The 15427-nt window shown below is 45.4% G+C and overlaps 1 protein-coding gene across 1 annotated transcript in view; it reads right to left on the bottom strand.

The window, feature by feature from the left end:
- DMXL1 (Dmx like 1) overlaps nt 1-15427 on the bottom strand; it is a 1414533-nt gene that overhangs the window by 298949 nt on the left and 1100157 nt on the right. Inside the window, exon 30 of the mRNA XM_069226844.1 lies at nt 2881-3017. Coding sequence (XP_069082945.1) covers nt 2881-3017 — 137 coding nt within the window. The remainder of the gene's footprint in view (nt 1-2880; nt 3018-15427) is intronic.

Here is a 15427-nt window from a genome sequence, read left to right as displayed (position 1 = left end):
ATCATGGATATCATGAGTATCTGTTTCTTGGTCTCTTTTTTCTAGCACAGGATGTACTAGGGTTGGCATACTGCTATTAATACATTTTAACTCTGTTGTTATCTCTTGTAATTGATTTTTATGTACTTTCTTCAAACTATTGTTTACAGTCAGTACTTCCAAGATTGCCTGCAAAGTCTTCTGCATTAGGAACATTACCTCTAATAATGATTCAGCTGGTACAGCAGTAGTATCAAAAACAGATGCAAATGCAGAATGTTTACCCAAAATAAGTGACGACGAGAATATATCCAACTTTTTACTACCGTCTGCAGTGCCCCCCCCCCCCAAATCCCTCCAAAAATCTCCCCCCTTTCCAAAACTGGCGGTATCATCTCCTCAAAGTTTGTACTATCCCTTACTTGGGATGAGATGCAGGGGGATGACGATTGCCTTAATTTCACCAACCCCTCACACCCGCCACCCTCCTCTGACCTCCTCTCTAATAACAAGTCCTCTGTTTGCAATGAGTCTAAAATCGGGAACTCGTCCCTCTCAAAATGCTTGCTTACAATCTGATTTGCATCAAACATATTACTCCCCTTTGATAACTAACTGTGACGTGTGGTGTTTTTTTTTTAAATATCACCCCACAAAATCTCTAATAGATGCTCCAAGAGGAGTTCCTGAGGATCTCTCATGATTATCCCTGGCAGCTCTATCCGCTGTACTAACTCTTGAGGCCTCCTCCTGTCCAGATCCAGATAACTGAAGTACTTGCTCCCCGCCTCCTTCTTTATTTCCAAATGGCGGTGATCCTAGCAGCGGGTATTCCTCCATGAACTCCCTTGCCTTAGGGGGTGGTTTTGGTCCCCTTTTTCCACCACCACGTGATCTCGCCTTACTCGCCGGCATTATATATATATATCCCTCGTTAGGGCGGTACTCCCGACACAGGACCTAAAAAAAAAAAAGAAAAAGGCACAGGGACAGATTACACCCTAGTCTTGAACTTGCCAATCTATTTGGTACTTAGTTGATCATTCAGGAGTTACTGCCCTGTTATTGCCGAGATGTAACTGTAGCTGGTCTTTTTCTGGGGAAATTTTCCCAAACTTCACAAAGTCTGCTTGTAATCTGAGCTCTACAGGGACCTTCAGCAACTTGCTGCTCGTGGAACAACGATACGGAGGGGGGACAGAGGAGCACAGAATGGCCTTACTGAGAGGCAAGACCGAGGTCATCAACGCCAACACCAACACCAGCTCAGCTCCACACCACAAGGCCCCCCAGTAAGCTCCAAGCCAATCCACGCTCCGACCTCAAACGCCCTTGAACACCTCTAATTTGTCCTTTAGTTCTAGCCTTCCTTTGACGGCAGCCCAGCAGTTAAAAAATATATATATTTATATTTTGAAATCCTCCTGCAGCTTTATGGGTGCTTCATAAGCTGCGACACAGTCTCTCTGTGCACTGTGCAGGCAGGCAGCGGAACACCGCTGTGAACTGCAGCACCGTGTCCGCCGTGCACGCCACAACCACAGCCACAGCCATCGGGAACGCTGTTGTGCCGTCAGCACCGCTCAGCGGCCGGGCAGTAGTTGGAAGCGGTCTGGAGTTCCAGTACAAGCGGTGGCCGGGCTAGCAGTAGCCGCGGTGAGCAATGGCAACAGCAGCAGTGACAGGCTCCGCCTCTTCCGCCTCACGTAGCGTAGCTCCTTCCTCTCACGTCAGAGCTCCTTCCTCACGTCAGAGCTCCAGAGAATCTCAAGAGCGTATTTAGGAATAATGTGAGCAAGTTTGGTATCCTTGCACATAGTGCCTTTTAATGGTATTTAGTGAACCTCAGTACTTCAGCTGCAGCGACACATACTTGGCAGCTCGCCGCTGCGAGGACTGAGGCACAGGGCACATGTGCGGTTACTCCCTCAGCTCCACTTCCTCTGGCGCCGCTCTCAAGAGCGCATTACTGCTGGCGAAGCTGAAAGCTTCCTGGCCGCGGGGCCTTCTGTCACGGCTGGCCAAGCCCCCACTCACAGCTTCCGAACAACAGAACGTTTAAAAAATTTAAATTCAATGAAAAAAAACTAAGATTTAAGCTTAGTTATAGTTAGGAACTTATTTTACCTATACAGGCCACGTTTAAACTACACAAACTTAAAAAATTCTAAATGAAAGTTATAACTATAACTTTAGACGTTCTGAGTGCTTAATCACAAATATGGCCCTGTGTCCTTGCAAATCACCTCAACAGATGCCAAAAAGAAAGAAAACTGTATAGTCCTAAAACAGCCTTAATAAGCTCAGTCTAAATTAGAATCTGTAGATCAGACATGAACCATAAACTCGGTGATATGATAAAGGTTTTATTCAGCACAAAAACGTGAATTTACATACCAAAATATTATTTACCCTTTCTTTCCTTGCTTTATCAGGATAGTCATACCCCATGGTTAATTTCACCATCCCTGAATTAACAGCACTACAATAAGACAAGACTGTTACATTCTGTATGACATGTTATATTGAACTAATTTATCTATGGTGGAACCAGACACACTCAGGACCACAAATTACCATAATGCAAGATTATTTATGCCATCTACCCTGAATCTTGCAACCAATAAAACGTGTGGATTTCTCAAAATGTGTCTGTTGAAGTGTGCAGGAAAATGAATAACCGCATTGATTTATTTTGGTTAAACATTGGTTTCCTAACTGCAGATACCATGGCTACCAAATTATTTTCCGATATGCAAATATAGTGAAAGCAATACCTGGTAAGTCTGGATGAGCTAAAGGGTAGGATCAATAAGGTATATGAAACTACATTTTATAAGTGTACAAGCAAAACATTAAAATTATCATTTGTACAAGTTCAGATATCATTCTGGACACTACCTGTAAGAGTTGGGGTTTGAATGCTCATGGAGTTGAGTATCTGAATATGCATCGTCTTCAAAATCATCTTCGTCACCACTTTCCTGGCTTTCCTCTGAATCATACTCTACTTTAGTAAGTGATGGTGGAAGAAAGGGCTGGAAAACCACAAAGAAAACAGCATATTCATTACGGTGTTTAAATATGCCTGTGCAGCATCAATTTTCTTTCTTTTATGCCAGAAATCATGACTCACAAGATCTCTTGCGCTTATGAACTTAAGTTAGGTGAACGAAAATACAACTTACAATAGGAAATTCACATCCTAGTTCACAGAATCAATCAGGATTTGTGGAACTGCGCAATTAATTGACTCTCATGGTAGAAAAGCTGCCAAAATGGTTGGCAAATTTTCCATTGTCATAAAGTTGAAAGATAAGATCGAAAAAAGGGCTGGACACTGTAAACATCTGTGGCCATTCTAGTTCTTGTAGGTTTGTGGATATTCACATGTTGATGCATGTTGATGTGATCCATGGAAACACTTATAAAACTACTGCTTGCATAGGAATGGATCTTATTTCCAGGCTGCAGAGGGGAGGAAACACCAACATATTTAATGTAAGTGTAGAGGAAATTATCATTCCACAGTGAAAAATGTTATTCCAGTCAATACAAAATATACAGTTACTCAAGGAAATGGCATTTCTACATCGTTTATGCATGTGGATTTCAACATTGTAGGCACATGAGTGAATATGAAAGAATTACAGGAATGAAAAACTATGACAGAATTCCAGTGCTATTCCTTATATTGCTTGTGCACCACTAAAAAGGTCAGAAATCAAAGAGGGTGGGTTGCCATATTATTAAAGTTTATTTTGTACAGTGTTTAGTAGCTTCTTTAAGTCATAAGAAACACAAATTTGTTTCTATTACATAGATGTTTGCGGCCTGCAGGCCTACACATTGAGATTCTCAAAGACAGACTTGAACTGGTCATAGAATACTGACTGCAAGGAAAAGTCCAGATTTCTCGCTTTAAAGATATAAGGGGCACATAACATTTTATCCTATTAAAAATATCACTATAGTGAAATCTAACATTTAGGACAAAGTAAACTACTAATACAAATAAAAACAAATGAAGGCAAAAAAGGGAAACTGATACATTATAAACTGAAAATTAGCATATTCTAATTGCTCCACATACTTAGTGCTAAAGGTCTCCTCATCTTAACCCACAGCACTAAACCCTTTCTTAAAATAATTTGGATAATTTGCATATTAAGTTTTCATAACATACCCTTTTTTACTGAAATGAAACCCAGGCCCAAAACTTTCATGCGTTTGCCCCTGCATGCTGCCAATTTTAGAGAAAACCAGGGTTTGTAAATGTCTGGCATAATCTGAGAACATAGCCAAAATATGGCACAATTGAGTATTCTTGTCAAAAATATAAAGTGGAAGAAAATAAGTGATTTTGCCAAAACCACCCACTGATCTGACTTCTTCATATTTTCCTCGAGAGAAGCCGAACTTTATAGTTTTCAAAGTCACCTGCAGTCTGAAGATGTGCACAGGTCAACAAGGAAAATCCAATATCAATAGTGTTCTAGTACACGTTAAAATGACAGGTCTAAGTACCACATCACAATTTGAAGGTGGGGAAGGAGAACAAACTGCTCCTCCAAACAGATATTTTATTCATTCTGCAATGCACATACTTGAAGACCAACATAAAGCCCCCAGTACCTGGCCTTCAGAAACACAAACTGTTTGCTCAGCAATGGGTAATGAAGAAATCTGCACAGTGGATTTTCTGATTTTTTTGGTAGCCCCTCTTTTTCTTAATGCACAGAGTAGGTTGACTCTTCAGCAGCAGGCCCTATTGATAAAGGACGCATTAAGTTTGATAATGAAGCCTTACTCCACTACATGCTATCCTGGAGGCTCTATTGTGGGTATTCTGAATGGAAACACTGGCCATGGTGCTACCGCTATCAATGAAAGCATACCAAAACCTTTGAGGCAAATGGTCTTTTCTTGTGACACAAGTGATTTGGCCAAAGGTGTACTTACCTTTATGAGGGATTTGGCTTTAGCATTCTTCAAAATCACAACAATCTAGGCCTATCTGGTATGCAATTCGGAGGGAGAAGTATCTCTCTGTAATTCAGCTGACGCTGGTATAGGAGTGAACAGTTCATCCTGTACACAGCAATACACTGTACATTGGTGTTGCCCTTCTGAAAGGTTCTAGCAAAATTGCAAGCTCAGAGGTGTTGCCTTCTGAATACGAAGTAGATGGGCGAACACAAATGGGAAGAAGAGAGAGAAGAATAAGATAGTATATACAGAGCCAACTTCCTACCAATATGTTATCTCAAAGTGAGAGATAGTGTGCACAGAGTCCAAGGGTTCCCCTTAGAGGTTGATAGTGGCAAAATTTGATAATACTAATGCTCTATTTTTCGGTAGTGTGGTCGAGCAGTAGGCTTATCACAGGGAAGTGTTAAGCATTTGTTCTACACACAGGCAATAAATGAGAAAACACACTCAAAGACTTAACTCCAGGCCAATAGGTTTTTTATATAGAAAAATATGATTTTCTTAATTTATTTTAAAACCACAAGATTCAGAATTCAAGTAAGTACATACATTGTAAGGTACTAGGCATAGGTAAATATGGAACTTTGAATTAAAACAGTAATGTACATAGTTTTTCGCAAAAATGGCAATAAGCTATTTTAAAAGTGGACACAGTGCAAAAATCAACATTTCCTGGGGGAGGTAAGTATTGGTTAGTTTTTTCAGGTAAGTGAAGCACTTACAAGTTCAGTCTCCGAGGCATAAGCAGCCCACCGTTTGGGGTTGAAGTCAACCCCAAACACCCAGCACCAGAAACACAGGGCCGGTCAGGTGTAGAGGCCAAAGTAGGGCCCAAATAACATAGGCGCCTATGGAGACTAGGGGTGCTAGGGTTCCAGTCTGCTAGCAGGTAAGAACCTGTGTCCCCGGGGAGCAGACCAGGGTGGTTTTGTAGAGCACGGGGGTTGGGTTTTAGATAGAAATCAATGGAGAGACCTGGGGGTCACTCTGGCGATGCAGGCAGGGCACATGGGGGGCTTATCGGGCCAGCCACTGACTGGGCAAGCATGAGGACCGCCTGCCGGTTGCTCCTGCACCAGTAGTTGGTTTCTCTCGGGCCTGAGGGCTGCAGGTGCAGTGCTTCTTCCAGGCGTCGGGTTCTTTGTTACCGGGCAGTCGCGGTCAGGGGGAGCCTCTGGATTCTCTCTGCTGGCGTCGCTGTGGAGGTGCAGGGAGGTCGTCTCAGGGTGTCCACATCATTGGAGTCGCCTGGGGGTCCTCCCTGAAGTGTTTGTTCTTCTGGACATGAGCCGGGGGCGTCGGGTGCAGAGTGTTGGGGACTCACGCTTCCGGAGTGGGGCTGGAGACCCTTTTAAAGATGGTTGTTTGTTGGACAGAGCCGCTGTCCATGGGAGTTTCTTGGTCCTTTGGTTGCAGGGCAGTCCTCGGAGTCCTCAGAGTCCTCAGAGGTCACTGGATGCATCGGTGTGCAGGTTCTTTGAGCCTGGAGACAGGCTGGTAGGGGTGGGGCCAAGTCAGTTGTCGTCTCGGTGGGGCTTTCAGGTCAGCAGTCCTTCTTGTTGTTGTAGTTGTCAGGAATCTGGTTTCCTGGGTTCAGAGTCACCCCTAAATACTCAATTTAGGGGCATGTTTAGGTCTGGTGGGCAGTAGACAATGGCTACTGTCCTGGAGGGTGGCTACACCCTTTTTGTGCCTCCTCCCTGTGGGAAGGGGGGCACATCCTAATCATATTGGGGAGAATCCTCTAAAACAAGATGGAGGATTTCCTAAGGCAGGGGTCACCTCAGCTCAGGACACCAGGCTGTCCTGGCTGGAGGGTGACGACTCCTTGTATTTCTCATTATCTCCTCCGGACGTGCCGCCAAAAGTGGGGGCTGTGTCTGGGGGGTGGGCACCTCCACTAGCTGGAGTACCCTGGGGCACTGTAACACCAGGCTTGGGCCTTTGAGGCTCACCACCAGGTTTACAGTTCCTACAGAGGGAGGTGTGAAACACCTCCACCCAGTAGAGGCTTTGTTACTGGCCACAGAGTGACAAAGGCACTCACCCTATGTGGCCAGAAACCCGTCTGGATGTGGCAGGCTGGCAGAAACTGGTCAGCCTAATACTAGTAGTTGGTCTGGTTTACAGGGGGCATCTCTAAGATGCCCTCTGTGTGCATTTCTCAATAAATCCCATACTGGCATCAGTGTGGATTTATTGCACTGAGAAGTTTGATACCAAACTTCCCAGTACTCAGTGTAGCCATTATGGAACTGTGGAGTTCGTGTTTGACAAACTCCTAGAACATATACTCTTTATGGCTACCCTGCACTTACAATGTCTAAGAATTGGCCTACACACTGTAGGGGCATAGTATTCATGCAACTATGCCCTCACCTGTGGTATAGTGCACCCTGCCTTAGGGCTGTAAGGCCTGCTAGAGGGGTGACTTACCTATGCCGCAGGCAGTGGGTTGTGGGCATGGCACTCTGAGGGGAGTGCCATGTCGACAGTCTTTTTCTTCCCACCAGCACACACAAGCTGTGAGGCAGTGTGCATGTGCTGAGTGAGGGGTCCCCAGGGTGGTATAATACATGCTGCAGCCCTTAGAGACCTTCCCTGGCCACAGGGCCCTTGGTACCAGGTGCACCATTTACAAGGGGCTTATCTGTGTGCCAGGGCTGTGCCAATTGTGGAGACAAAGGTGCAGTTTAGGGAAAGAACACTGGTGCTGGGGCCTGGTTAGCAGGGTCCCAGCACAATTTCAATCATAACTAGCATCACCAAAAGGCAAAAGGTTAGGGGGTAACCATGCCAACATAGGCATTTTCCAACAATATTGTTTCCTGATCAATTGCTGGGCTGCACCTTGGCCTGTGTTTTTGTGACAGCAGTGCAGACTACCTAAGGTTTAAGCGTGGCACCCTAGATGAGCCTTCTAAAGTTGTGCAACATCTTCCCAACATCCAAGACACCACCACTTTTAATCCCCTAATCGGTGCTAAGGGAGGGAGGGTGATGGAAAAGGAGTCATGACTTTTGCCAAGAAAGCAGCCCAGATCCTCAGCACCAGTTTGTTCAGAATAAAAAGTGGCATGGGGTTACATAACAAAATGACGAAGAAGCCAAAAGAAAGCAAATCATTATCTATAGAATGCCTAAATAAACTGGTATAGTTTGATGAAATCTATGCATGGTATTGTGATACATCATGCTCAGTATATGACCATATCATATGTTGTTTCCACCCCTTGATGTTCATTTTGCACTAATATTCCTTCTGTGTGTTACAAAGTTAGGTTTTTGAAAACAGTATCCTCATTTTGTTTCCTTTGCGTTTTATCACATTCATATTCACTGTCAAGGTTCAAGTGCTCAATCTGAGATTTGCCATGTGTATATATTCATACAGAAGACTTCTCTCCATATACAAGCTTACAATATGCAAGGTAGCCCTCATTTCTATAATATTTATTATAACTGGTCAATTATCTCAGTTGTACCATACTGTCAAGTGCATATTTTGTGCTAAGAGAGAATACCGCAGACTGCATATAAGGGGAGTGCACGGGGTGCAACAAATACTAGGTGAGACAATTCTATTTCATTCCTAAAGTAAGGTGCATCTCAAATATTGCTTCACTTAACACCAGTGTTACTTTAAAGATTTTATAAAGTGCATGTGCTTTGTGCGACTCAGGATATCAAAATAAATTCATGTAAACCAATGATCAAAAATACTGGTAAAGTACCTCTTCAGGTAAAAGCTTGAGCTCATGAAATTTCACACCAAAAGCTGTAGCCTATTACCTGCTGATATTAAAGTGTTTAATGCATCTTTTATGTAGCACTGGTTTTGCCCCACAAATCTGTCCCTTCTGAACTGCTAATGTATATATTACCTACTGGCGGTCAGCAGTAGGTAAAGTTAGAACCTAGTTTCCATAGGAAAATAATTTCTTGTTTTGCCAATAACTTTGGCGCTGCTTGGCGAATCTTCATGAATTTTTCAAAACTAGATTGCCATGCACTTCTACTGCTGTTTGGAATGTTTCAGGGTGATTCGTCAAGAAAGGGCAGAGAGAATGGGGGACCCCGAAACATGTTTTCCCCATGCAATTTCCCATGGGGATTTTAGATACAACTACAAGCTGAACTGCTGGAAGGAATTACACCAAATGTGTCAGAAAGCTAGCTCTTGGCCGAGAAAGAGCCCTTTTTAGGTCCATCGCGCAAGCGCTTTGACCCGTTTTAAGTATTGTTGCCTCTTAACCACACCCATGTCACGCCCATTACTTTCACTAGTTCGTGGGTTTGCCTTTCAAAAATCACTTGATGTCATTGGTAAATGCTTTGCATTTATCCCACCAAGAGGCTGTTTTTGTCACACCTTGCAGACTGTCTCTGTTACATGGATTGTTGCACAAATGCTGATATACTTTAGCGTGGGAAAACTATTTCTTTTGCCTCTCCCCTTCGCCCTGCATGGCGGCCATGATGCTCACAGTGCAAACAGGCACAACAGCGTGAACTCGATTGGTGGAATTGGAGCACTGGTCACAATGTTCATAGTTACCCAATCAGAGTAATTTCTTGTGACTCTCCCCTTAAAAGACTTGAAATTGGTGAATGCTTTATGTAAAACAGAAATCCTCAATGTTAAAGTGGCTCTCCTGGCACAGCGGGAGAGCCGATACTACAATATTCACTGCACTCTGGAAAACTCAATGTTTTGCAGGTCATTACTTTTTCAAACATTTTTGCTCATAACTCATTGCCTATGGCAATGGGACCAACACGTTCACGATAATGTGCCCTTTCTGCCTATATCATCTTTGGGTCCCCACACTAGGTTAGAGGGGACCCCAAAATAATAACCCCTCCCACCATCCAGTGTCTGTTTAAAAATGATGGATTTGTTATAGGCCTGCTACTACTGAATATATGTAATGCACTATGCCCTCTAGGTACTAAATATATGGTTACACTGCATTATTTATTGCCATTTTCTTTTGTGTGGTTATGCCCTCTAGGGGCTAACTCTATAGTTACATGTCGATGTGTCTTACTAATGTTATTTTCATTGTGATGTCTTCTAGGGGCTGTTCTAAGCATTACTGTCATATCAAAGTATTAAAATATTTGTGGCATGGAAACATGTCCCATAATGCTTTGCAGGGCATTACTTTCACAACATCTTTTACTCATAACTCAGTCTGTGGTCGACCTAGGACAGTGGGACTGCCTTCAAATCATTGATCACAATGTGCTATTTCTGTCTACATCATCTCTAAGTCCCCACACTATGTTAGTGGGGACTCCAAAATAATAACCCCCTCCACCATTCATTACCTTTTTAAGCTTTCTCTTAGATGGAACTTTTGTTTTACAGCTGGGAGAAGTTATGTTTTATGGGCCTTGTTTTAATAACTCTGCAATAGTCCTGCTAGCCTTTAAAATGTGCAATGTACTATGCCCTTTGGGGGGTAAATATATGGTTACATTATATCACTTTATCTCGTTCTTTTTTCATTTGGTTATGCTCTCTAAGGGCTGAATGTATGGTTTCATGACCATGTTTCTTCAAAATGCTATTTTTATTGTGGTGTCCTCTGGGGGCTGTTCTGAGCACTGAGGTCAACAAACTATAATATTTGCGGCACAAAAATCGTTTGCAGGGTATTATATTTACAAAACATTATTGCTCATAACTCAGCCTGTGGTGGTCCTAGGATAAAGGGACCGACCACCTTCAAAACGCTCTGTCTACATCATCTCTGGGTCCCCACACTAGGTTAGTGGGGACACCAAAATAATAAACCCTCCCACCATTCAGTGACTTTTAAGCTTTCTCATGGCTACAACTTTTGTTTTATAGCTGGGAGAAGTTCTGTTTTAAAGGCCTTGCTTGTAATATCATTGCAGTAGGCCTGCTAGCCATAATAAAAACATTCTATCAGCTAAGTATATTTGTACACTGCATTACCTTCTCCAGTTTTTTTCATGGGGTTATCCCCTCTAGGGGCCAACAATATGGTAACACAAAAGGATGATGGACGGATTGCTGAACAATGCAAACACTCACCCCCAGTCACAGATCAGGGTTTAATCCATCGTTCTTTTGCTCACCATGCCACCCCAGATAGGACCCAGCCATATGTAAATCAGTCTTGATCCTGTTCCCCATGGGAACAGTCCAGCCCGAACTGCTAGGCCAGGTCCTCCCTAGACCGGATACAAGCATCCTGGGACCGGTTTCAGGGTATCACCCTTCATCAGCCAGGCTAGCTTGAATCCAGTGGCACAGTGAGCAAGGGACCCACGTCTGGGCATACCCTTCCCACTTAGGGCAACTTACCCCTCCATCATTTGTTCTTTTTGCATTTGTAGCCCCAAGTGGGAAGGGTATGCCCAGACGTGGGTCCCTTACAGTAAAAGGTAAATAAAAGTGCTTTAGCTATATGCAGGGCCACTGGAATTATAGGACAGGAAAAGATGAAATTATGAAGCAGGTTTGACCAATTTATGTGGCAAGAAAAGTCCAGTTATGAACTTACAATGCCCATAGCTCTAACTCAAGCAAATGTGAGACCTATTGCATTGCAAATGCTTTTTGTGATTTGGTGTAAATTTGTTCAGTAGTTTTCGAGTAATTAAAGGAAAAACTAAATTGTAAATCTCGGGATGCGGAGCCTCGGCAGATCCAACAGATCTTATGCTGAAGTGTTGGCAGCCATTTTAGGACTCAGATGCAGCAGAGCCCAAAAAAACAGTAAAGAAAAAAAAAGAGAAGAGGAGAGAAGGGGGCAGGGTAGGAATAATCTGACCCCCTAGACATAGTGGTGGGGTCCCCCAGGGATCAGGCCAGGACCATAAAGCATTTTTTTTTTTATTCTTACTTCGAAAATCGCAGAGAATCCACAGATCCAGAAAAAAAAAAAAAAAACGGTCTTCTAGGCTTGTTTAAATTTGAGCCCCGGGCGGCCCAGGTCCCGGGGGCTAATTTAAATCTAAAGTTGGCCCTCCGCTTTCACTAATTGGCTGGGTCTCTGTGGCCAAAACTGCTCTGGAAGGGGCCGCAGGGCCCCACTACCCTTTTAGTAATGGGCTGGACCCCGTGGGATGAAGTCCCCAGGGCTCAATGGGCCTTGGGGAGGGGCCTTGCAGTCCCCCACCCCTTATAGTAATTGGGTGAGCCTGGGGGATAGGGTCCCTGGTGCCATAATTGGCCTGGGGTGGGGGGCTGCGTGCCCCCTCCCGGATTGCCTACATGTAGGAAGTGAAGTACAGGGCCTGACTGCAGGCCAGGCTCCGTAGTGGTTCCTCTGCCAAGCACGGCCAAAGGCTGTACAAGGTGTGGTGGTGGGGGACTACAGGGGGCTAATGGGAATAGGATCTGGGAGCAGGGTCTGAGCGCAGGCCAGATCCTATGGTCAACCCTCATAGGGCACACACCCAAAGGAATGTGTGGCAGAGGTTAGGTAATCAAACATAACTTAAAGTTAACAAAGGTAACAGGGACGTTATAGTTAGGAAACAAAATTTAAAAACCTTAGAAATTCACTGAAAAAGGGGGCGAAGCTTACCAGGCCCCAAAATTGCTGCATAGGTCGCGAGATCCTCCGGCTGAGAAGATGATCCTGCAGAATCCTGGCATCAAGGGAGCCTAAATGTGAAAGTGCGCCCCTGGGGAAGCTATAGCTGACACGAGAAGCCCTCCGAATCCTGGCTCTGCAGGCCTGCTTGGGCCTGTGCACGCTGCCAGCCGGGGGAGCACAACCCACGGATTGACCCAGGCAGACCTGCGTAGCGTGGCGGTGAGCGGCGGGGGCCCTGTGGGAAGAGAAGGTGGAGCCAACGTTGCTGGGCCAGACGCCGGGGGCTGCTGAGTGACGTGTGACCCTGCGGTTCCTGTGGGAGCGGATCTTGCCCTGCGGTCGCACCCGAGGGAGAGAGGTCCCTACTGGAGTATTGTGACAAATACAGCGTAGGTGAGCGGGCCTCGCAGTCTGAACAAAAGATCCTGGATAAGTGGGACGGGGAGGCCCTAGACGGTGGGTAGTGCCCTTGGAGCTGCCAGCCCTGCGTGCCGGGCATGAATGACCTGAGAAAGCGATCTTTCCGTGATCAGCTTTTGGATATAGGAGATGGGCGGATACAGCACAGGTCTGCTTCTGGACCCTGAATGCTAGACGGGCCTGAGAGGTAGGACACACAAACTGCTAATGGTCTGAATGGGGGCCACAGGGACCTGGAAGAGTATCACTAAGACAATCAATAATGCTCAGCGACCAGGGGCACAGTAAAGGGTACACTAACGGGAGACCTACCCAAAGTGTGCCAAAGAGAGCTGTTGTGCCCGCTCTCCGCTTGATGTGAGTTGTGGGGCAAGAGTGGGCCACGGAGCCTAGGGTGCCCTGGTTGTTTGAAAGGCACCGTGGTGGCATTGTAGACAACCAACTTATGTTGGCACTATAGAGGCGTTTTTCTACACATCTGTCTCTGTCCGGGGGGCCACTGCGCACAAATGGAGCCCAGAATGCATCACTATGGGAAAGTCAGACAGACTGCAGACCAAACTATAGTTCAAGTCAAGGAAGGCTCTCAAGGCATGGAGCGAAGGAGTGACTACACCCGAGGGGGTGTTGGAGGGAGTCTCAGGGGAAACTGACCAGGACTTGAAGCACATATTGATATCTATGTAACAAAGCCTCAGAAAAATTGATGGGAAGGTAGATGCCCTCACATTCCGGATGGATCAAACGTCAGACAGGCTGGATGATTAGACCAGGTGGAGCAAAGAGTGTTGGAGGCAGACGATGAGCATAATACGCTGGTGACAGCCAAGAAGAAGGTGGATAGGCTTCTCCATACGCTGCAAGCAAAAGCAGAAGACCTGGAGGCTTGCTCTCGTAGGAACAATGTGCACATAGTGGAGTCAACCTGGAATTACAATATGGAGCTCTATGTGGAGCACCTATTGTCCAACCTGCTGGGCTGTGAAACTTTCTCAGATATGTTTGTGGTGGAGCGGGCGCATCAATCTCTGGTGGAGCGGGCGCATCAATCTCTGGCGGCGCCACCGCCGCCGTCAGGCGCCCCGCTGCACCCTATCACAGCGAGGCTATTAAACTACAGGGATAGAGATGCGGCGCTCCGGTTGGCCTCAGACAAGGGAGCACTGCACTGCAAGGGCACCACAATATCACTTTTCCCTGACTTCACCAAACATGTGTAGGAAGCCAAGCGAATGTCTTTGCAGGGTAAACGGAAACTGTGATTTTAAACTAGACTATAACATGCTTTATCCTGCAAAACGTAGGGTGATGGTCGGTGGAAAGGCCCTGACCTTCACTGATCCACAGAAATTGCAGCAATTTATCACCAAAAGAGAGGCCAAGGAACAACGACAGAATGCACAAGCTGCTGGAGATGAAGATGCAGAGGAGGACATGGATGATGTGGAGTGAGGCTAGGGGCGATGACGGGGTGGGGGGGGCTCAGACTTTTGCTGGTTTAGCGCTGAACTTCCAAGAGTGCCCGTCCTGTGGCCTCTCTCAGAAGCGTGGAGGGATGCAGAGCCCAATTTGCAGGTGTTAGTTACCTGTTAGGTCGTATAACTTGTCAGGTTTCCATGGGCTTTGCTGCCGAACGAACTGCGTTCTTTCGGACTGGTAGGTCAGTGAGAAGGTGTGATTGGGGAGACTGCATCGAATTGCAAGGCAGTGTCCAACAGAGGGTACTGGCAATGGGAGAGCGATATTAAAGTTGTTTCAGAAGGGACCTTTGATGCATACACAGATGGACATGTGTAACACAAAGCACTTGGCTTTATCGGCCCATGTGTGCTCCGCTATCGAGTTGTATGTTGTTGGTATGGGGAACTGTAGGGGACATGACAGGGGATCTGTGCAGATTGTGCAAGCTGAGGGTAGCGCAGCGTGGGGGTAGTTTGGAATGGGTAAAATGTACTCCTAGTTGGCAGGAGACCCATTTGATGCTCGCAATGTACGCTTGTACTTTTGTCACAATTATTGAGATATTTTATGTCTTACACTCAACTTTTCGTCATGAAAGATCCAGCAAGGTCTAAGCCCTTGCGGCTACTAACCTGGAATATGCGTGGACTAAATGATCATCTAAAGATCTGGAAGGTAGCTGCATATTTACGTCGACATAGATATAGCAATCCTTGAAGAAATGCATTTGGCACCAGGCAGTAGAGATATAGTGGAGCGAAAGATGCAGGGATTGGTATGCAAAGCTAGTTTTACGACGCATGCAAGAGGGATGCTTATTTGGGCCAGGAAAGGGGCAGGGTTCAGGCTGCAGGAAATGTGTGCGCATCCGGCTGGTCACTATATAGTGGCTAAATGTATTATAGGGACTCTTGCACTGCTGGTGGTGGGCATATAGGGCCCTAATTATGATGACCCTAATTTCTATTACACTCTTAGCACTAGGCTACAGCCAT

This window comes from Pleurodeles waltl, chromosome 1_1 (assembly GCF_031143425.1).
Source record: "Pleurodeles waltl isolate 20211129_DDA chromosome 1_1, aPleWal1.hap1.20221129, whole genome shotgun sequence".
Lineage (NCBI taxonomy): Eukaryota > Metazoa > Chordata > Amphibia > Caudata > Salamandridae > Pleurodeles > Pleurodeles waltl.
This window is presented reverse-complemented; position numbering and strand designations above follow the sequence as displayed.